Source organism: Ictalurus furcatus, unplaced genomic scaffold (assembly GCF_023375685.1).
Source record: "Ictalurus furcatus strain D&B unplaced genomic scaffold, Billie_1.0 scf3, whole genome shotgun sequence".
Lineage (NCBI taxonomy): Eukaryota > Metazoa > Chordata > Actinopteri > Siluriformes > Ictaluridae > Ictalurus > Ictalurus furcatus.
In genome coordinates, this window is record NW_026521052.1 from 960,656 (window position 1) to 984,445 (window position 23,790).

General features: G+C 40.1%; 1 protein-coding gene and 1 long non-coding RNA gene across 4 annotated transcripts; both read right to left on the reverse strand.

Annotated features, from left to right (window-relative positions):
• Positions 1 to 4,859: 4,859 nt before the first annotated feature.
• Positions 4,860 to 10,384, reverse strand: LOC128604801 (E3 ubiquitin-protein ligase UBR2-like). 2 transcript variants are annotated; one of them, XM_053619896.1, is made up of 5 exons: positions 7,311 to 10,384; positions 6,733 to 6,824; positions 6,573 to 6,640; positions 6,269 to 6,404; positions 4,860 to 5,493 (listed from the first exon to the last, which is right to left on the reverse strand). In XM_053619896.1, the coding sequence occupies exons 2-5, from the start codon at positions 6,785 to 6,787 to the stop codon at positions 5,447 to 5,449; spliced, it is 306 nt and encodes a 101-aa protein (XP_053475871.1). In that variant the 5' UTR covers positions 6,788 to 6,824; positions 7,311 to 10,384; the 3' UTR covers positions 4,860 to 5,446. The 2 variants fall into 2 exon arrangements, with proteins under 2 accessions (XP_053475871.1, XP_053475870.1); XM_053619895.1 differs by having other exon boundaries at positions 6,733 to 10,384.
• Positions 10,385 to 18,827: 8,443 nt separating this feature from the next.
• Positions 18,828 to 21,952, reverse strand: LOC128604812 (uncharacterized). 2 transcript variants are annotated; one of them, XR_008385311.1, is made up of 5 exons: positions 21,747 to 21,952; positions 21,544 to 21,657; positions 19,412 to 19,704; positions 19,156 to 19,329; positions 18,846 to 18,944 (listed from the first exon to the last, which is right to left on the reverse strand). It is a non-coding gene; the product is annotated as an uncharacterized LOC128604812 (long non-coding RNA). The 2 variants fall into 2 exon arrangements; XR_008385310.1 differs by having other exon boundaries at positions 18,828 to 19,329.
• Positions 21,953 to 23,790: the final 1,838 nt, after the last annotated feature.

The following is a 23,790-nucleotide window of genomic DNA, read 5'->3' on the forward strand; positions in this document are numbered from 1 at the left end:
TGGAGGTGCTGTAGGTACTGACTGTGCAGCTAGTGGTGGTACTCTGGGAAGTGATGCAGGGGCTTCACTCTGTGAGGAAGTGCTAGGCACAGAAGGTGGTGGTATGTGAGGATGGCAGACCACGTGTGGTGTTGGCTGTGGCAGAACTGCATGGAACAATAAGTTTAAAAATTAATAAAACATTCATATGAATGAGATGTCTTTACCTGTCTTTTCTTTTGTTAGATCAGTTAGAACTTACATCAATAGAATATTTATTTAAAAATTCCATTCATGCAAGTTCAAATAATGTTCACCTATATGATTGAGTTGTACACATTATTTAAAAAATTAAAATGATCACAAATTGACCCTAATTTGAAAGGTTACTCTTTAAAAACAGGTAAAGCTTTGAGTAGACAATACAAACATGTTAAACAGCATGCATAATATTCATGAAGTGCACTCACCCTCATCACTGGTATGGTCAACCTTTACCAATAGTTAGTATAACAAAAGAACACAAGTTTTAGAACAGGCAAGAACACTGCCAAAACAATAAAAAAGGTGTGAAAAAGAGTTATGAAGGATAAATCTGTGGGTAATAGGATACTCCTCCAAAACTGATGTGGAAAATACCCTCTTGTTGTGAACAAGACTGGACACCCAGTGGCTGCAGGTGACTCTGAAATATACAATAGAATTTGTTTAGTATAACTCTAGTATGTGCAATTTAATATGCCATAAACAGGTTGAACTAGATAATTCTGGACATAACAGACATGACATTAATGCAGCCTCTTGGTTCACTTACTCTGCTGTGTAGGACTTTTGGGTGGAGACAGACTCAGCATCATCTTCTCCAGTTCCTCATCTTCCTCCATTACTGTGAAATGAAACAAATACATCAGTAGACTGTAAGAATCAATATAAACAAATATAAATGTGGTTTACTCACCTGGATAATCAGAGGAAAGGCGTGAAGTGGATGCTGCAGAGGGAGTTGATGGTGAGGGTGAAGGTGTAGCAGAAGGGGCTGTGGTCACCTGTTTTTTCTGCTTTAAAAGATATTGCTGCAAGCGGTACATTTTACTTCCAGGAACACAGCTCTTCCCCATTATAAAGGCAGCATACCCATCAGCCCTGGTATTCCAGATCTTCCTCCAGGTGTCTTGTGCTCATGCCCCAAGTCCAACAACATTGTCATCATCTGACAAAACTGGCACTGGGTCTGGTCTCTCTGAAAGATATCGCCGGAGATCCTCAATTTCCTTAAAGCATCTTGAATATTCAAGAAAGGAAAGGAGGCTCTCCTTGCAATCCACTATCCACCGGAAGGACCTCCCTTTGTACCTCCCAAACTGAAGAATGTATTCTCCTAACACTTCTTGCTTGTCTGAAACATCCCCTCCCCTCTGTAAAACAATAGAACGGGCATTGTTCCTGACCACATCTTCTCTTTGAGGTGTTGACTTGTCTTGCAAAGAAGGATTGTCTTTAATGCTTCTTGCCTCTTCAGATGAGCCCCGAAGTAAATGACCTGATGGGCCTCTCCTGAAGGACACGTTGATTCTCCCAGGGAATTTTTTTTTCTTCATGCTGATAGCCTGAATAGTACCCATAGACACGAACAATTGACATAAATAAATATATAAAAGCATTTACATAGTTATGCATAATGTTTTGTAAAGTAAAATTATGGTAACTGATTCTTTTAAAATGACTTGACAGGTTTCATATTAGAGTAAAAGATCAATGACCCAACATTTAATTATACAACTATTGAAAAGATTCACATCTACTCTAATATATTCTAACCTAATCTAAAATAATTGTATCTGCTCACTTGTTACCAAAAGACTTTATTTTACTGTGTGTTTGACTACTGAACAAACAACAGACACTGAACAGTAGACAGTAGAAATTTCACTCGGCATACAAACGTATAATGATATTCCTGAATTGACCCTACATATATAGTTACAAACCATTCAAATGATATTCATAATATACCGATGTTTCTTTTGAGTAAATAAGTCATTTTGTCATTTGTAAGTCGCTTTGGTTAAAAGCGTCTGCTAAATGAATGAATGTAAATGTAAGTGTACAGTTCACTTTACCTGCCCCCTAATTGCGCTTTTTTTTCTCAGGTAAAACGATGAATGTTAATTTGACGTCTGGAAGAAAAAAAAGACCTAAACAAAAAGAGATGAAAGCCGAAAAAATAAAGCCGATAAAGTATAGTTTATTCGCGAGATCTTAAAATATAGTCATCTGTAGTGATAAAAACCAAGCCTCGGAACAGCGCCATGGCTTCAACATGTGGCGAAAAGTATATTGCGAATGAGAGAATGAACGGGGAAAGTTAAGCATAACTATTTTCGGCTCCCGCGCGAAAGGTCCCTGGTGCGAGACCGGGCAGAAACAAGCTGGAAGTTTTGAACTTTGCTTTAATAACTGACCGGTCGTCATCACGGTAGGATCAGGTCCTCTAGGAACAGCCAGAAAGCGAGACCTTGAACAGAGCAGATTTCCTTTTTTGTGCTTTTGTAGCAAAGCAGATAACATTTGCTTACGAAATGAAAGGGAGTCTCTGGTTTTCCACAGAAAGTGGAAGCCTGGCTCTTTCGTTGCTCAATAAGACTCTGAACGTGACTGGAAAATGTTCCGTAAAGTACTGGTCGCCAAGTTCACCTATCAGCAAGAGGTCTACGCCCGGAAAAGGCTGGGAGCGGTTTCCATTCCATTGAGCCTTTTGTAACAAGGCAGATAACAGCTGCTTGCAAAATCACAGGTAGTCTCTGCTTTTCCACTGAACGTGGAAGCCTGGCTCTTTCCTTCATCAAGAAGGCAAGAGTAATGATGCGCTTGACTCGAGGTTGCAGCTTGTAATTCCCCACCTCCAAGCAGGAAAACGCAAAGAAAACGCACCCTCAACTTGAAATTGCCATTCGTCAACAGTGGGAAGTCTTCTCATCTACCAGTTCCTTCCCTGTTCATTGAGTGACGTCGAGTCAGCATGACAGATTCTGAACTCACAAAGTGGCACTTACCTTAGTGGTTATTTGCTTTAGATCAGGGTTGTCCAGTCTTATCCAGAATGGGCCGGTGTGGTTGCAGGTTTTCATTCTAACCAAGCAGAAGCCACACTTTAGTCTATTGAAAGCCAAGATCAGCAGATCAAACAATTGGAATCAGGTATGGCTCCTGCCAGATTGGAACGAAAACCTGAAGATTGGACAACCCTGCTTAAGACCAATCAGCATATAGACATATTAGCTTATTAAATATAAAACATTGACCATATAGATGGCTGATTGCAGAAAATGTACACCGCTCATCACAGTTTGCATGCTAGCTTGTCGCTAACAAAAGACAGACACGGAGAGACCGCATCTTCTTATATTTTCTCCCCGTTCACGGGTCAAAGAACCACTATCAATACAAGTGGGAAGCAGAAAGAGATCTAAGAGACCTACAGAGAAGACTATGGCACATTCAGTTGACCAATTTATTTTCAGGTAGATGATTGCTTCCTTTTGTGCCAACTACCACAAAGTAGCACTTGAACCTTCAAGTTACAATCCGTGTATCCGTGGTGAACAAAAGTTTATGTATGTGCTCTTCTCATCAGAAGACCATAGGCAACAGCCAAAGGGCTGCCCTGTCGTGGTTTCTGTAGTGTAGTGGTTATCCTGTTTGCCTCACACGCAAAGGCCAGTTGCACGTAGGTGTAGGTGGCAAACACATCCAAATCACCAGGCAAAAAACATGAACAAGAAAGAGGGAGAAGGTCAGTTGAACAGCAGAGTTACCAGGGTGACATCAGAATTTGGAAACTTCTGAACCAAAAACAAGATCATGAATTTACTATTACATAATAAAAAGTCATGCAGTGAATAAGACACCAAACTGCATATGTTTGAAACACAATGTATGTTTGTTTAATAATGAAGAGACAAAATACAACCATTCAAAATGTTAAAATATCCAAATATTTAAATGTTTAATATTAAAAATATGAAACTCTCCATTATGTTTGGTGTAAAGTTGATCACTCGATGCTTTCCGCTGGTTTGTCATTGAGTGTGATTCTCATTCTGAGATGTTTTTGTCATCAGGATGGTTTTAAACCTAATGAGCTCATATTTCACACTAAAAACTGCTTTCTTTTAGTAGCAGAAGGACGAGATGCAGCAGTTCTTTGGTGAAAAGTCAGTTTCAGTTTGTGGGAAATGCCCTGCCCTCTGGGGCGAAACTGTTTTTTTAAGCTGATTAAACAAGTATGTGTGACTTTTTATTTTATTGGAAAAGGGGGAAATCATTCTGACTTTAATTAGACACTTTTAATGATCTCAGTCACATTAGGATCTGACAGCAACAAAAGAGAAGCGAAAGTGATGTGAGTGTAAACTGAGAGTGAAGCAAATGCGAAGTTAGACTGAAAGGAGTGTGAAATTAAAAAAATTAGTAATACTCCTTAAAGGTCTAAATGCAATCAAATACAATTCATAAATAATAGTGCAAAGAATATAGTGCAATATGAACATAAAGTGCAAGCCTAGATTATGTGTAGGCACATGAAAAAAAAAATGTATTTAATCTAGATTTAAAGATATTTTCATCTGTGGCACATTTAACATCGACTGGGAGCTGATTCCAGTTTATATCAGCACAAAATCTAAACACTGCTCCATGTGTGGAGCTATAGATGATAGCTGAAGATGAAGACGGATCAGGGTCTGAATCATGAGTTTGCATCACTATCAGTTTCGGTTTCAACATCGCCTGAACTTTCACTGCTGTCACTATCTAGAATCCTCGCTCTCGCCTGTGTAACTGTGTATGTTTCCCCCCCCCCCCCCCCGTTTTAGATGTACCTGTGTTCACTGTAGGTGTAACTTTAGCTGGAACACGATTAGCTTTTCACTTTGGCATTTTTAGTTAACTTCTACTATTACGCCAATATTCACGCTTGGATCATCTTCATTGTAATGACAGCGTAATGTTGTAATCATGTCGTGACGTCATGACTTCATCAACCTTCCGGGTCAAAAAATAATAATTAAATAAGTAAGGAATCATAGCAGAGCAATGCCAGTACACCGGCCTCACGGGGATAACGTTTACGTTTAGGCCGCTATATCGGCCTTACGGGGTAAGGGGGTTAAAACCACCATTTCAAAGCAAAGTTCAGAAGGCTATAGATAAGAACAAAGAATGATCACCTTATAAGGGTTTCAGGTGACTGGAGACATTGTTGCATGCCTGGATGTGAGCACCACCTGCAGGACAAATGGACACAACACACTCAACCCATTACAAAACAATCAATGATGTGTACACATGATATGGCATCATCAGCATTCACAGAAAACCTGTCATTTCTCGGCTCAGTTATGAAGTTTCTCACCCCTGAAGCAGGGGATCCAGAAGCTCCTGGTGATTATAATAGAGCTGGAGCAGGTTAGGAGGCAGACACATATGCACACAGCACTTCCCATTCCCCAGCACCTACAGATAGATAGGGGACAGGGAAAGAACAAGATCAGTTTCACTACATACAATATACTATATACAGTGCATCCGGAAAGTATTCGCAGCGCGTCACTTTTTCCACATTTTGTTATGTTACAGCTGTATTCCCACATGGATTAAATTCATTATTTTCCTCAAAATTCTACAAACAATACACCATAATGACAACATGAAAGAAGTTTGTTTGAAATCTTTATGAGTATGAAATTTATGAAAAAAAAAGCACATGTTCATAAGTATTCACAGCCTTTGCTCAATACTTTGAAGCACCTTTGCTCGGCATCTCTAATAAGCAGTAAGTTTTGGCAAAACTCAAAACATGACAACTCGGACACAAAACCATTGCTATTCACAAAACAAAGTCTACTAAATACTGAAACAGTATAAAAAAAACAAATAGTAAATAAAAAACATGTGTACTGCAGCCTGTATAGAAACATTTCTTTAGGATTAAATTTAAGCACTTTTTAAAAATTGTGTTCAAACCCCCCCAAAAAAAAACAAAATAAATCCCTACGCAAATCTAACACTCTTGGCTGCAGTGAATTACTTTGACAGCCCCATTATTGACTCCCACACAACTGTGCCTGACAGCACACTCAATAAAAACATCCCAAAAGAACATTCATACTGAAACACGTTATTACTCATTTGTAAGAACGAGGGTTAATAAACACAAACAAATGACAACATAACACAGATCACCATCTATTGTTAAGTTGTACGTGCTCTAAGTAGAATATGCTCTAACCTGGCACAGAGGTGAGGAGGATCTGGACCAGGTGAGCAACAATGACCAAGTGGAAGAGATGCAGGTGTGCAGTATCCGCACTAAGCCCTGAGGAGTCTAAGCAGTGCAATGCTGAATAGGACAGCACCAGACTCACCTGACATAGAAACACAAAACATGATTCAGAGACTACAGCCAAAGAAACCACAGACAATGACCTGTTAGATAGACAGGTTTAGATTCTGGACAACAATGATACTCTAATCTGATGCTAATATACATTTAATAGTGCCTAAAGTATCATTTAACAAGCTTGTCAGCTCACCACTAAGTGGAACATGTCCATATCCAGAATGCAGGGGGAACTTTCCACCTGGGGATCAAGAACAAGTGCTGCACGGAGCGCGCGCGCACACACACAGTTAAAGAACTAAAAGACTACAAGTGAGAGAAAAATAAATAAATAATGAAATAAATATACCTACCAACAGTCGCATGAAGTGATTTTGCACAGAGGAGTGAGAGGAGACAGTCCAGCATGCAGAGCCAAACTGAGCCAGGGAACTCAAATAGTCTCCTAAACAAGGGCACGTTTTATGACACTTCTATTTTTTATTATTTAGGATACAAAATATGGATAAATATCACAGGATATAGAAGGAATTAGAACTGAGGAAGGATAGCATAATACCTGCAGATATTTGTGATTCAGAATAGTAATGCTACCAAAATGAACCCCGAACACATAATTGAGCAATCTTCTAGATATCTTTAGAGTGCGAATGATGCTCAGAAGCTTGAGTAATGATCTGACAGATGCAGTCTATTTATATATACACACACAGTTATATATATGCTTTTATATTTAGAATTACAAGTGAAAAGCAAATCAAATCATCGGAAGAATTTATTCTAGTGTACAATTAACTACTACATCCTGCAAGCAAACAGTGCTTCGTCGAGTATTTTAACAGCACTAACAATACCTCTGATACAGAATTTATTACATCATCACACATCCCTCGAAAGAAGAATTCATTCTGGCTTGATAAGTGTCACGTACCGTGGGGAATACAGAAGCAGAAGCGGGCGGCAGGTTCAGGCAGAATAATCCAGAGGGGTGAACACAGTCCATAATCAAGAAGCAAGCGAGGGTCAGGCGATCATGCAAACAAAACAAACGGGGCAAGACAGAAATCGTGGTCGGGGACGTAAGCAAAGGTCAAAGTCACTTATCGAATAAACACAGCAGGTAACGCTTGGAGAACGACAGAGAAACTAGTCTGCTGAACATTTACTTCACAAAGTGTCTCTGTATCCAAAGTCTCTTAATAAGCCGTGGTGAGTGGACAAGGTGATTGGCTGCAGGTGTGTGAGATCAGAACTCCGGGGAGGTGAGCGCATGCGTGTGTGGGAAGTGTAGTCCTCAGCGGCCATGTTAGAAGTGGGTGTTGCTTCTCTGGAAACCGAGTCCTGGCTGGGCTGAGATATGACAATAAGTTGGGTTGTCATACCTGTCTACAGGGTAAACTTCCAAACAAGGCTTCTCCTCATCTACCAATAATCTCTCTGTACAAAATACAAGCACAGAAAAACAACAAATGCATATCATAAAGTTCTTTACCAAAAAGAACAACATTTTTACTAACTACCCCTTAACACAGGTCAGTGAATATTGTAAATCTTATACATGAATTCTTAGTCTGTAAGAAATGGGTGCAGACTGACCTATAGACTGGATGGTGTAAGAACAGCTGCCCCAGCACATGATAGGCACACGGGGGTCCTGCTCATTAGGGTGCACCTTAAGCCCAACTTTATAAGTTGCGGTCCCAAATGTCATCAGCATCTCCCTTATGGAGCTTGAATAAGGGGTGCTATCAAAACACATCACAGGTCAGTGTTAAAGACACGCTCAGATACGCAGTTGTGAAAGGAAACCGTGGGTATGCTTACACTAGTGTGTGGTCCAGCCTGAAACTCTCAGGAGGAGGAGAGTCCTCCACAGTCTCTGTCTCACCAGCATCTAAAAGACAAACACCACAATATGACTGTGATATCATCCGCATATGCAGATAATTTGGTGGGTTGTTGACCGTTTAGAGTGTCGATTTGTAGACCCGTCAATTCTTTCCTAAGCTTATATAGCAGGGGTTAAATAATTATGCTGTAAAGTCGGCCCGACAGGGGGCAGCCCTGCCTGATACCCCTCTGAGCCTTCACAGCAGTACTTAAGCTACCGGCCACTTTTATCATAAATGTAGCTTCAGAGTATAATAGCCTCATCATTGAGATACAATTTTCACCAAAACCAAAAGCCTTTAGGATGTTAAAAAGAAAAACATGTTCGACCCGGTCAAAAGCTTTCTCCTGATCTAATGGTAAAAACCCCATTTCAATCTTGTTGTCATACGCATGGTCATACAAGTCCCTTACTAGATGCAGATTCTCTGTAATAGATCTGTCTTATACAGTATGATTGATCTTTGTGTATGATTGTGTGCAGTACATCATTTGCTCTGTTTACCAAACATTTTGAAAAGATTTTGTCTCAGAACCGCACTCTGTCCTCCCCACGCACGCACTCCCAGAGAGAGAGAGAGAGAGAGAGAGAGAGAGAGATCAATAGAGACAGAAAGGCAGTCAGACAGAAAGAAAGTGAGAGAGAATGACAAAGTGAGAGACCGAGATAGAGACAACAGTGAGACACACATACACAGAGTGTGAGACAGAGACCGATCAAGAGAGAGATGGAAAGACAATCAGTCAGACAGAAAGAGATAAAGAAATGGAGAGAGAGACTTGTTTCTCTCGGCCTCTCATAGTGACTCAGGCCTCAGCTGGTGCTGTCCTTGGTGCTGAAATCAGTCACCAGCCTGCAGTTCACTGAATCTTCATTACAGCATAAACATGATATACCATGTAACCAAAAGTATATGGACGCCTGACCATAACACCCACATGTGCTTCTTCCCTGAACTGTTGCCACACAGCTGTATAGAACGTCTCTGTACGCTGTAGCGTTACAATTTCCCTTCACTGGAACTAATAGACCCAAACCGGTTCCAGCATCACAACGCCCCTGTACACAAACCCAGCTCCATGAAGACACAGTGTGTTAAGGTTGATGCAGAAGAACTTTACTGGCCAGAAGAGTGGACTCTATTGTAACAGCAAAGGGGAAATACATCTGGAAGGGGATGTTCAACAAGAGTATACTGTACGGGTGTGACGGTCAGGTGTCCACAAACTTTTGGCCATATAGTGTGTTCTTGAAAAAAAAGGAAGCTGGGTTCTAATGTTCAGACTTGATGACAATTTTAATAGAGCTGTGATGGTTCAGCCCGAGACGGGACTGAGAACACTCACTCCACCCTCGCACAGAAAGTGATAGGGGGCAAAAAAAAAATTTTTTTTTAATAAAAATAAAATAAATAAAAAAACACTTCCAGCAGGGTTTACTGACTGTTTGGTAAACAGCTCCCCAGTGCAATACGTTATAATAATGCAGATACAATGAGGGCCTCAGAAATCATAAACTATTATGGGAATGGTCACTTAAAGCGTTCCCGTATTATGTACACACGCATAACAATAGCAGGTGGTCATGGTAACGCATCACACAACCCCATCCTTGATTATCAGCTACTATAGGAACGATAACATGTAAGAACAAGTGCATTAATATAAGAGGGTGAATCAAAGAAATGAAAACCTTATAAAAACACTTTTATTTTTTCTTTACAAACTTTTCTCAGCACTATAACTCTATAACTCTGACTTTCCACCAGATCTCTCAGAGTGAGATCTGGTGACTCAGAGAGAGCCTCATCGATCCACTGATCACGTCATACCACTTATTATTATTATTACTGATGTGCCGAAGCTCGGTTTCCATTTTTAATCACTTATAAGATTAGAGGAATAATCTGCTTATAATCACGTATACGATCTGATCATAATATACATCATGCATGTTATTGTTTTACACACACACACCCCTTCGTTGCCAGACATCTTTTTAAAGACTGAGATTGAACGTGTCCCTCCTTCTGATAGTGTAAAATTACACGTTACAGATTTGGAATTGCATTCTCGATGTGATGTCTCACACTCTTTACTCGGGGAAGTGAGAGAGAGAGAGAGAGAGAGTGAGTGTGTCCGAGAGAGCGAGCGGGAGTGTGTCAGAGAGAGAGATTTTATATATATATATATATATATATATATATATATATATATATATATATATGATATATATATGAATGAATGCATATAGAAATGGTGTAGCAAAAGTCATGCAACCATTGTGGGGGGGGAGGAGTGTGTGGTGGGGGGGACCTCTGATACTTTGTACCTGATGCATCATCTTTTATAATTGTGATTAATGGTCCATTAGAGAAGAAAAAAATCCATTCCATTCTTTGATTACTTATTTGGCATACAGTGAATATTCACACTTTAAGGCCATGTGGAACAATTTCCAAAATGCATTTAAATGGGGTAAATTGTGTACATTGAACCGAGAGTACTAGACATGTTTGCTAAAAGCAATACAAGCTTTATTCACACTGCAGGAATTTTATATTGTGTGTTTAGATTTTTTCTTTTAGACAGACTGATCAACTGCAGATTTGTTCTGGTGAATGACAGGCATTCAAAATCTTTCTGCAGAACTCTGTTGAAGATTCTGTACATTAGAGTTTCATCTGAACTTCAACAAAACATTTCACATGTATAGAGTTTTGTCTACGGTCATCAAGTAATCACATTTCTAAGTGTATTTATTACCTCTCCCCTCCCTGATGGATATTTACACCTCCCGTTGCCTCAGCAGAGGAAAAACCATCGTTAAGGACAGCTCTCACCCTGGCTCTGATCTGTTTAATCTGCTGCCCTCAGGGAGACGTTACAGGTGCATCAGAACAAGGACTAATAGATTCAAGAATAGTTTTTTTTTTCCAAAAGCTATAACCATTCTAAACACACACATGTACTGATTTCACAGTATAGGTATATAGTGTCTCAGAACTGTGCATTTTATAGTACCCCCCACCTCCCATAGTTAAGAGACAAATCTCCACCATTCTGAAGGCATAAAGTATGTATTCATGTGTAAGCAAACATTTGTTTTATCTATGGAAAATAAATGAAGATTAGAACAGTTTTACTTGTCTCTGACTGAACAAAGCAGGCCATATTAAACTTGGTTAAATATACAAATCCACACAGTTCACCAGTCCAATAGAATCTGTACAACACATTAGCAATACTTCTGCTCTGTTTAGACCCAGAAAATATAAAATACTTACTTTAGTATGAAATTTCTGTCGCGTGTCTACAACGAGGTCGGGATTTACGGTCTGTGAACACGTGCTGATTACACGTCCAGAACAACCAACCAACACGTGCAACACTGGCCGAGTGAGAACGACTCAAACGATTCAAGAAGAGGATTCTGAATCGGTTCATTTAAAGAATCACTACCAAAGCTGCTTATCCTACTTCGATGGTTTGATGATAACAGCCCGTCTTACAGAGTGCTGCAGGAATGAGTCGTGAAACCCAGAAACGAGTCAGCGTATTAGCACTTCCGTCAATGGGGTTTTGGGTTAAATGCCGAAAAATAAGGTCTGTGGTGAACACAAGCTCAAGATGTTTTTACGTTTATCTTGACACACGGCCTAGTGACAGACTTTTTATTATTTTAAGGGACATTTCCTGAAGAAAATGTGAGTGGTGCTTGCTGTGGCAAAATTCGGATCGGGCGCCGATAGATTTGAGAGCCGGACGCGTAGGGCGCCAATAGATTTGAGAGCCGGACGCGTAGGGCGCCAATACTTTTGAGAGGCGGAGATCTAAAAATAGTAGTGATACATAAGCTTGGTTGCAGTCGTGTTTATTAAGGAAAGCTACAAGGTTACAGATGTGAGGTTCTGACCTTTACGGTACAGTGAGGATGAGCAGAACATCTATACAGCATGGAACTGTGAATAGACTCAGTGTCTGTGGACTCATGTACACACAGTTTGGTGAGATTATGCTACAGGAACAGTCAAAATACACCATGGCCTTGAATGTTTTGGCCCTGTCGTAAACACTAAACAATCACAACTACTCTGTTGAGAGCGAGAAATGACCTCACAGAGTGGTGCGTGTTGACGTCCATTTTATATAGTTACTGTTTCTGATAGAAAATCGATCTCCCTCGCGCTCTCTCAATACTGCATTGTAACAGTGTGGGACAGAGACCCAAACAGCAAGGTGAAAATGATCTCTCTGCAAAACATGCGTAAAAGTCGTTTAAACAGATTACACAGGGTCTCTTTTTCCTGCAAGGGGTATGTCAACATCCGACCACAACTATATACCCACCCAGCTACCAATGCGCACACACACACATGCGCACACACACACACGCGCGCACTAATTCAGCCACTTGAAAAAAGCAAGGACTTTTATAAACAATTAAAAATAGACTATAATATGAACATTTTAACAAATTAATAATAGCGCAAAAAACACACCAGTTAGAACACTGTAAATACCCTCCTTTATCAAAAGTCTGCTCTTGCGCCCACACTCTCGATCTGATGCCAGCTGGAGCCACCTCTTCATGGTCCCCTCGACCTCCATCTCTGGCATCTACAAACCCTCTGTCTCTGAAGTTTTATTTTAACTTAGGCTGGAAAGATTGTTTCCATGACATTCTGAGGGCTGAAAAGTGCTTCTTCTAGCCAGAGACCCCTGTAATTGTAAGGATATATTCCACAACCCCCCTACAGGCCATGGGACAATAGTCATTCTAGTTAAAGGAGATGAAACAGACCAGCCTTATAGCATACACACATCACCTATTGATAATGTGAAAAGATCTAGGGAGAGGTTTCAGACAGCACTAGACTGCTCAGTGAGGCGATATAACAGTTGCACTGCTGCCACCTAGTGGATACTAATGTCCACCAACTCATTTAAAATGTCAATAAATTATCATTTGTACGTTTATAATTACATAAACTGTTCACATACTACTGAACATAAGTATTAGTACTTAGTGTGTATGTAGTCTACTATAACTGTACCATACATTTCTGTCCCAAAAAAACATTCAGAGTACACTCCACTTTGCCCACTTTTTAGTGGATTTTAGGATTATGTTCTTAAAACAGCTTTGCCTTTCATTAATAATAAATAAATAAATAAATAAATAAATAAATAAATAAATAAGCTTGTTTTTAAGCATGACACTTCCAAATTCACTCTGTTTAAATAATTACTTTAAATAGAAAACGTATTTTCCCTGTACTTTAGAGACACTGTACTGTTCGTGAAGAACAAACACGATCTCATGACGGAAATCATCAACTTTTGCGTTGAGAGTATACGGGGGGAAATCCTATATAAGGATTTTTTTTATAAAAAAAAATTACGTTGTGTGTGTAATTTAATTATTTACAGCCAAAGCCTCCAAGAAAATACATCCTAAAGAGGTGTGTGTTGCCAACAGAGAAGAAGCGCTACGATCGTCCAAACAAAAGTGAATTGAAAAAAACAGATCGTGTTGGAAGGTAAGCTTTTTGGACAAACGCCACCAATATGCTCATGTCTGTAAGTGTTTTGACCATATATTGGTCATATCTTTAAAAAGTCCTTTTCCTCTCACTCAGGTATTTCTTCTACCAGAAGGAGTGGGGGAGGTTTCATTTCCCTGGAGGGAAACGTAAAAAGCTACACTCGTCCACCCAGGTACCGTTACTCTTTTTGTTTCTTAGAGTGTCATGTGACTAATACACTTGTTTTTTCAATCTTCACGAAAAATTTGCATACTAGCCTCCGCCTGTAAGTTACATCCAGATGATTCATATTTGTATGAAGGAGTTTTTTTTTTTTTTTTAAATCGCATGCATTTTTATAAAAATGACGTTTTGTGTGTGTAATTTAATTATTTACAGCCAAAGCCTCTGAGAAAATACGTCCCAAACACGTATGTGGTGCCGACAGAGAAAAAGTGCTATGATTTAACATGGGAAATCCGACATGATTTGACAAACGGCATCATTCCTGCAAAAATAACCTACATGAAACATGACATAAGCAAATGACTTTAACGTCCATGTCACATGAACTTTTAAGATTTTTATCTAATAATGCAGGTAGGCTGCACGATTATGGCCAAAATGATAATCACGATTATTTTGATCAATACTGAGATCTCGATTATTCATTGATTTTAGGGACAACATATTTTTATTGCACTTTCACATTTAAATGAACAGACCACTGCTTTCACTTCCATGTTGTGCTACATTCCTGATCATTTACAAATCTTTAACAGTGTTTACAGGAGGAGAGACGCAAGACAATTTCTTTTAGGAGCACTTGTGCTCCTAATTACAAGAATTTAGGAGCACAGTTGAAGTTTAGGGTTTTTTTTGTTTTTTAAACATTTTTTCTTTTCTTTTTTTTATTTTAGAGATGGTAACATTAATGTGCCACAATATAAGTAAATATAAGTAGGCATGAGAAAACTTGAGCTGGTCAATTATGACAGAATTTAGGAACATCGTGTGAGCCATGACACATTAATTTACCTTCTGATAAACTAAATCTAATATTTTCAGTTCATTTTACAGACTGTATGCACAAAACAACCGTGAACCTGTTTACCTTGTAAACAAATACAATAAACCTCAATGTTCAGTGTTTGAAGTCTGCTCCTCTTAAATATATTTAAAGCTGCACTATTAGACATTTCCACTGTCATGGTTCTGGGCTGGAGTCAGTTCTCGAACCGCTCTGTGTGTATTGTGTAGATATCTGAATAATCTCATATAGGATGTGATTGGGTGAGTTCATTTACCCGTCAGATGCAAAGCGCTTTAGTTTAATGGTGTTCATTACTGATGCTCCGATCAGGATTTTTACAGATGATACTGATCCAGATACCAATCTTTTCTTGTTTAAGCTTTAAATCAGGAGGTCATAAACAGTTAAATGTTATCTCTCTGCTCATGGTCACTGTTAACTGAAATAAAATAATAGCAATGAGAAATACTGTTGGTTAATTGATAAATAAACAGCATAAAATATTTATTTTTAAATATCTTAAACAATAAAGAGTCCTAATTAAAAGTAGACTAACACAAACATGATCATATTAGGAAAAAGGCTAACAGCTTTCTAAGGAAATAGCGAACCAAGATTAATGTCAAACAGGATAGCTCAACACACACACACTTTTATTTCACATTATTTAAAAGGAATTTAAGTGTTATTTACCATAATTATGAACACAAGTTGTTGAGTTGACAATCATTTTAAAATTCCGTTGCTCCATTTAGATTTTCTCCAGTAGAATACAGCCTTTTAAACCAGGAAAAATTACTAATTTTAAGTCGTATAACATTCGTAATAACTAAAAAAACGGTGTAATTACCAGTCTTTCCTCCCCACAAGGGAGTTTTAGGAAACTATCAGCTTTTAAACGTCTGTAGGTTACTGTATTTGTCTGTGTTTGAGCGCCATCTGGAGGACAGATGCCATTTTGAATTGAAACTCATGCCATCTTCTAATTGTCAAAGAGGAAAATGTAGCGCCGATGTTCATCTCACTACCCAAACTGAACTAGTATTCTTCCACTGAAAATAGTACCGTGTCTTATGTTGAAAATTTTTTATTGTACTTTTATTTGACTTTTGTTTTTTAAATATCAGTCCATATAATATGAAATAGTATATATAATTTACATTTTAAAATAAACGTGTGCGCGGGTTGATACAGCGCGAGGGAGGTTTTTTCAAACTGCGCTTTCCTCAGGAGTATACAGTCACAGTAAGGATGTTTAAGCAAAATTTGATATTTATTTTTATAGTTCTGTTTAGAATTGTGTTCTTGTTTTTAAACTAATGCTAGTTAAATAGTTTGTAATAAGTAACGAGCAAATGCCAGCCGGTTTTAGTCAGATAATTAGCCTTATCTAAATTATAATAATCGAATTGTTCAACAAGTTTTGTACATGAAAAAAGAATTAAAAGTGCTTTGAGTATGGAAATTCTATTAATTACATAAAGAAAAACTCTTTTGCTCGTAAACGCCTCGTTTTTTTGCCCCCACCATGCTTAGCATGACGGTTCCACATAACGTTTTTTTTTGTCTTAAGACACACAAAATTTGTATTCAATCTTCTTAATGTATTCCCAAGACGAGCTTAACTCTTCTTTATGCAAAAAAAAAACAAAACTATTTAATCGACACGTTTTTGTTAACAAGAAAAAGCGCTAACCGTCACTGCACGAGGCAGTCAGCGCTGTGTGGTGCGTGCTTATGTTTGACCTTCACAAATTGGGACAAGTTTGCATTCATTGTTGTTATTTTAGTGTATATATATTCATAGATATACTTTTGTGTTCACTTATAGTTTTGTGGAAAAAAAAATTAACTGGACCATGTCCGGACGTCGGTCCAGATCCAGATCCCGTGCGCAAGGACCGCCTCCGCAAGAACCACCTGCGCAGGACCCGATCAAGCAACTCCTCAATAACGCCACTGTTTTGTTAGGGTAACGTCTGAACTTATTCACTCTTATTCTCTGTCTCTCTGCGCGTTCATTACGCACCTGTTTGACTGACTGTGTTTAACGTGCAGCGCAGCACAAACAGTAAGACAACTAACTCAAGCACGCTTAGCTGCGCTGAATGCTCCAGCAGATCCAGCAGCTGGCCAAGATTAGAGCGGAGGGAGCCAAAGTGACTCTTGAGCAGAATGTACTACACTGAAATACTTCAAGCTGCTTTCACACCTTACCAGCCCCTGCCCCGGTCAGAGTAACTCTTCTGCACTGTAGCTTTGTAAATAGATGTTGTTTTAGTTTGAGATGGCGTCGTAACCCTCAGGTTCGAGTTTAAAGCAGAAGAAGCGTTACAGGAACTTGTCATTAATCTCTCACTAGCTGCGTTTACATAGACAACAATAATCCACTCTTGATCCGATTAAGACCATACTCTAATTAAGAAACTACCATGTAAACAGCAATTTTTTACCTTAATCTAATTAAGGTCATAATCGAAGTAAGCACTAATCTAATTAAGACAGGTGGAGTATTCCTGTTTTAGTCGCATTATGGACGTGTATTACACACATGTAAACACCTTAATCACACTATGAACGTCGTGTGAGAGTTTTCACCGCATTTTGCGACAGGACACGATCACACACGGCAGTTTTACGGCGAACAAGAGAGCTCGGCTGTGTCCCAAATCGCATACTTTCCTACTATAGGCCTGTAATGGGGAAAAATACATGTATCTCGGCTACTATATAGACGGTAACTACGCGATTTGGGACGCAGCCCACGGCTTCAAGCAGTTGTGTATTAGCATGTATGGCATGACAATTAACTGCACTTGAAGCGTTCGTAAAAAAATTAAATAAAAACATGCAAAACTGTATACGGTTCCATAACGAAGACGAACTGCATGTTGATACGTGAAATTCTGGAGGGACGTCGGACAGCGTGGCGCGGTGACGTAATGACGCGTGCTGTTAATCTAATTATGTTCTAAAACATGTAAAACAGGAACATGAAAGGAATATTCTAAACGCGACGCATGTAAACACCTTAATCACATTATGATCTTACTCAGAGTAAGGTCAATAATTAGATTACTGCTGTCCATGTAAACGTAGTCACTGTGACCCGAAAGCTGCTTGTTGGATGTTTAATGTAAGATTAGAAAGTTCAGCTGGTTTATCTCCTCTCAGGTGTGTGTAAAACAGAACCTGGCTGTGTCCTTGCAGCGTGTGATTTCTATTTCGTCTGTGTGTTTTCAGATGAAGGACGTGGAAGACGTCACCAAGTTGTGTGATGAGCTTGTGATGTTTGATTGTGTTTCTTGAAATTGTTGTACTGAAAGAATTAAAAGACTTTTACTCTGTAACACTGACTTCTTGACTGTGCCGACGATGCCAAACACGTCACGCTGAACTCCTGAGCCTGAACGAACACACACACACTCCCCTCAGTATATACACTTCTGGTACACACTATTTTGGATTAACTACGTGTTGTTGGAGATTAAGTGTTTAATGTTTACAGCCTAAATTGTTGCCATGGAGACAATACCTGGAATGCAGAGCTTGCCGGTCAGCAGGAAGTTCCAGAGAGAGTTACATGGCACCTTGGAAGTGTTACCAAAGTCCACAAAGAACACCTGTACACACACACACACACACGTGTACACTCAATGTGCATTTTTCCTGTAACCACTCCATTCTCCATCATGGAGGCGCTTTAGTAGGTGTACGTGTGTGTGTGTACAGATGTTACCTCCACATTACTCCCCATGACATGCAGTATTTTGGCTCTGTAGTAGTTCCCAGGTTTGGTGTGAGTTTCAGAGAAAGGGGAGAGACACAGAAGATTTGGATAAAGTGAGACAGGAAGTGGGCAGAGCGCCCGTGTATTAACGGCCACTGTCAGCCACCTCTGTTTCTCCAGACTTACACACACACACACACACACACACACACAGGAGCCACTGCTTTTTTTTTTTATTTGTGCACTGAAAGTGAAAGAGGCGGAACAGACACCTCGGTGATATTGACGATAAAGACAGGGTTAGACGGAAGATTCTCCAACTCAATGGAGCTGCTCAGAACCCCGACAGGGCTCACTGACTGATTCTGAATATCCACATTCACCCTGAGAGAGAGACACACACACAGTGAGTGAGAGAGACACAGAGAGAGAGACCTGTAACAGAACAGCACTAATGTACAGAACATCATCTAAACATCACACTGTCTAGGGGATGTGGTCACATGACTACTCTCACTTAAAATGTAACTATGACTCATCTGATGATGCTCGCTGCAGTGTGTGTGTGTGTGTGTGTGTGTGTGTGTGTGTGTACCGTGTATATCTGAGGTGTGAGATACACTACCCCCCTGCCCAAGTCTCCACCTCTCCAGCAGGTTAAACGTTGAGATGGAGAGGAAGTCTCTGCTGCGCGAGGAGGAGAGACAGAGAGACCTCTGGGAGAACGCCAGAACCTCTCATTGACGAGCGGTAGAACTCTACATAGGCCCTGATACACACAGACCCACAATACATATTTATAGAAAATCACAATTAAACACACACACACACACACACACACACACACACACCTGGAGCTGTCAAAGGAGATGGATTTGACTTAACCACAGTGTCTGAAGAGAGACTGGAGCTGTTTATAGTAGAGGAATGCAAATGGAGGGAGATTACACACCTGAGAGAGAGAGAGGGAGGGAGAGAGAGAAATATTATTAATAATAATATTAATCCCCTAGTTAAATGGAAGCTGACTGAATACCACTATGGTGGTCCTGGGGTCATTTCCATAGAGCTCCTTGGAGGCGAGCTCCTCGTCCACAGTTCCCTGGAGGAAGCAGTTCGGATAAAATGCGCCTGCAATCGCCACCTGAACAATGGAAACATCACTGATACTTAATTATTATTATTATTTATTTTCTGCAGGAGTAAGTTACACTTCTTGGACTTTGTCATCATGGTGAAAATTTTGCACTCTGCATTTGCAATTTTACTTTGGATGCTTGTGCTTCTAAGGCTGCGAATTATGACTAATATTTATATTTACTGTATATCGGGGTGCCCACACTTTTTTGACTTGCGAGCTACTTTTAACATGACCAGTCAAAGAGATCTACCTACACTAAAAATGCGAAACATATTTATATATACACTGCGTATACTTATATATATATATATATACACACACACACACACACACACACACACACACTATATGTTCATGTACCTTGCATAACTGAATGAACCCTTATGGGACGCTACAATTCAGTACATTTTTGGTCATTACCTTACTCTGACGACGTGCACTGAATAGAATCAGCCAGGGTTGCATAGTCCGGACAGTAGCTGCTGGTAGCCAGCCTCAAGCAGGCCTCCAAATGATGATCAGTCATTGTGGAACGGTATTTGGACTTAATGATCTTCATGTGGGAAAAGGCTGACTCACATAAATAAGTAGAGCCAAATAATGCAGTCAAGGAGGTGGCACATTTCCTCATGTTTGGGTACTTTTCCCCTGTGAGTAAGTTCCAAAACTGTCCATGAGCCCTGGACTTCAGCTGAATGTCAGTCTGTAGTTTCAAAATCTCATCCTCCACTTCAGACGAGTTCAGGTGAACAGCGTTGCAATTTTCGATGCGAGTGAATCAACCTCAACATTGTCCCTAAACGGGTAGCACATGAATGTGGCGAATGGCTCCAGTAAAGCAAAGTCTTGAAAGCGTCTGTCAAACTCTGACCGACAGCTGTCAATCTGCTCCGTGTAGCGTGCAATGTTAAACTGCGCACAAGCCTTCCGCTGTGTCTCCAGCTCTGACGCGAGGTTTTGGAAGTTCCCAAAAACATGGTGCTGCAGCTTTGAGAACAGAAGTTGCATTTTCCGTTTAAAGGCATTAACTGCCTTTAATTTTTGTCTTTTCCTTGCAGCTCCAAATTAAGTTGGTCAGATCGGTTAAAAATGCTCGGTTAAAAAAAGTCCAGCAACCACTGATCATCATTGAGTTGGGTGTATTCTGCATGTTTAACAGCAAAAAGAAACTCGCTTATCTCCGGACAGAGCTCTCGAAATCTCTGCAGGAATTTACCCCTGCTAAGCCATCTCACGTCAGTGTGTAGCAGGAGCTGATTGGTCGCAGTGTGCCTTCTCCAGATGCGCACGGAACAGCCGTCTTTGAAGTGATCTAGCACGTATAGAACAGGCGATCTTTGTTGCCACATCCATGATCTCTTTCATGTTTAGCATTCTTGCACATAAGGCTTGGTGTATTATGCAGTGGTAGTTAAGGAAGTCAGGGAAAGCATCGTCCTCCCTGCACTTGGCAATGAATCCATTTGCGCTGCTCAACCATTGACTGATATCAATTTGCACACTGGGAGCTGGGTTTTGTCAATGAAGTCTTTAAAAGACTGAAAAATGTCCTCTCCCCGCGATTTCGCTCCCTAGCCTTTAGCACTGGCACGCTTGATCGCACACGCGTGGTGAGAGAAAAGACGAGATCTCAGACTGGCTGCCCTGTATGTCAACTAACATCTTTTTTTTTAATGGCGATCTACCCGCACTTCATTTGCGATCGACCAGTCGATCGCGATCGACATATTGGGCACCGCTGCTGTATATATTTTGACCTGAAGAAAAAAGCCTCTTTATACACATATGCTGTTAAACTACACCTGTTCTACTCGTGTGTGTGTGTGTGTGTGTGTGTGTTACCTGCACTATGAATTTCTGTGTGCGCGCGCCGGTGTAGTCAGAGGGAGAAGTTTCGCTGATGTGCATGTTGAATTGTGACACTCAATTCTTCAGATCCTCAAACGACTCAGCCACCTGTAACACACACACACCAGAAATGATAGTTAGGGATCTGTGTCAAGAAGTGTGTGTATAGATGTGTGCGAGTGAGTGAGAGTCGTGACCGTTTGATCTGAATGCAGTTCTCTTTGCCCCACTCCAGCTCATCCTAAAACACACACACACACACACACACACACACACACATCAGTACCACTTTATTTATTTCTATAATCCAACACATTATAATTCAACATAACGGTCACGATCTCCTGCCTCCCATACGCCGTGTACCGGTTTAATCTATTTCCTTATTTGGTCAGTGCTTCCTGTTCTTATTACGATGTCCTCTCTCTGACTGGTTCCTATTTCTTAAATTGTGCACTCTATCAGTCTATCTAACAGGACTTTTGAGAAGACAGCTGCTCATGGTTTAATTCATTTTTAAAAAGGGACTGACAATATGAAGTGAGCGTACGTGTATGAAAAGGTGGTTGTGTTGAAGAAACCTTGTTGACCAATCTTTGCTAACTTGCTCTGTCTGTGTGTGTGTTTACTGGTACAACAGTGGTAGCAGATTTTCAGAGCCGAGCTTACAGTAACGAAGACGCTCAAGTGTACTTGTTTGGAAGATGTAGAAACTCAAGTCTTACATGTTAGCACAAACATGTCTTTTTCCTTTATTAGGGAATTTGTGCTTTTGGACATTTTTGAAAGATATCGTGCTTGTGAAATGTGCTTTGCGTGTTATTCATGTTCAACTGGTTGTATCGGTGTATCTTTATATACACTTGTAGCAGTGTAGCTACAGTACAATAGATTTCGTTAGCAGTCATATCAATGGTCATATGAAGTGTTTGGGCTTAGATTTGTGTCTTTTTGAATCATTTACACTCTATGGCAACTTTTTACGGTTTTGCTGTATGGGCTGTGTTCCAATTGATCCGTGTTTGATCATTTCCTCCCTTCGCTCAAACATTGTGTTTGAGAAGGCCTTCTTAGTTGAATGGTTGTTTTCCTCAGCTTTGGATTTAGCTGTAGGGCCCAGAGGTTTTTGGAGTTTGAAGAGGAGGCAATAAAAGATTTGGAACACAGCCCTGTGTTCCTTTCCGAGGTTCCCCAGCTTTTTTCCGTCACCCGTCACCTCCTAGCCGAGCTCAATTCTGCTGCAGCTTTTTAGCCACAAGCTACTGGTGCTTGACTTCTGAGGCCTTATCCTGTTAAGCGGCCGCACTATGGCAAAAAGGAGAGTTCAGTATGCTGACTGTATGAGCTTCAGTTGAATGTGTACGTGGTCGAACTCTTGGTAGGACAGTCCAGTATATTACAGACAAACACAGACGAAAACATCCACAAGGCTTCTACTAAATATTGTTGAATGTCCGCTCGTATGCAACTCTCCAACAATGTCACGTCCTATCGAGAGTTTCAGTCGATGTTTATCATCTAACCCAATGGGATTTTTTTACTCTGGTGTAATTTTCTTGACCACTTTAACGCAGCATCTCTGTTGTTACTTTTGTCAAAAATGTAGAACACCAAAGACAAGGCAATGACGACGTGATCTCGTTCCTTCGTGTGTTTTTGCCTCAGATTCTGGCGACTGTTCAGACTCGGTTTGTAGCGAAATTTCAAATTCACAAATGCCTTGAACAACGTACATTTTCAACAATCCGTTTAAATCGACTGGTCCGTTTCCGCTGCACGGTGGATTTGAAGGATGCACTGTGATCAGTGTGGCGACGTCTGGGAATCGAGTTACTGAAAAGGCCACGAGTTGGAGGTTACATTTAGTTTCTAAGGACATCTGGGCTCTTGGTGTCTTTTGGATAGGAACTGCAAAACTTTTTCTATAAGGGTGAAAACAGATGCATGCTTAGATTCTTCAGCTGTAGACAGTTTATCTTGCTCACTGCATTGACGTATGAAGTTTGGACGAGTTCTGTAGAAAGAGATTAACATGAAGGGGGAAAAAAAACAAAACAAAAAACAAGACTGAAAGTGAATTTGTCTTGGAATGTTTTATTAATTTTTTTCCATTGGGATGTCAAAAGCTTCTTCAACTTGGCCACAAATCTAACAAAGTCAGGTACATTGTCAAGTATTGCCCCAAAATACCTCTATGGTAGATAGATGTGCTCACTGATCACTTGTACATGTGCTCATTCA

What these genes read in the sequence shown, in the direction of transcription:
- LOC128604801 (XM_053619896.1), bottom strand. Translation starts at nt 6,787, where the DNA reads ATGCTGGACTGTCTCCTCTCACTCCTCTGTGCAAAATCACTTCATGCG. An exon ending in TGGACATGTTCCACTTAGTG is followed by an intron (nt 6,405 to 6,572) that starts GTGAGCTGACAA and finishes TTTCTATGTCAG; the next exon opens with GTGAGTCTGGTGCTGTCCTA. An exon ending in CCTCCTCACCTCTGTGCCAG is followed by an intron (nt 5,494 to 6,268) that starts GTTAGAGCATAT and finishes ATCTATCTGTAG; the next exon opens with GTGCTGGGGAATGGGAAGTG.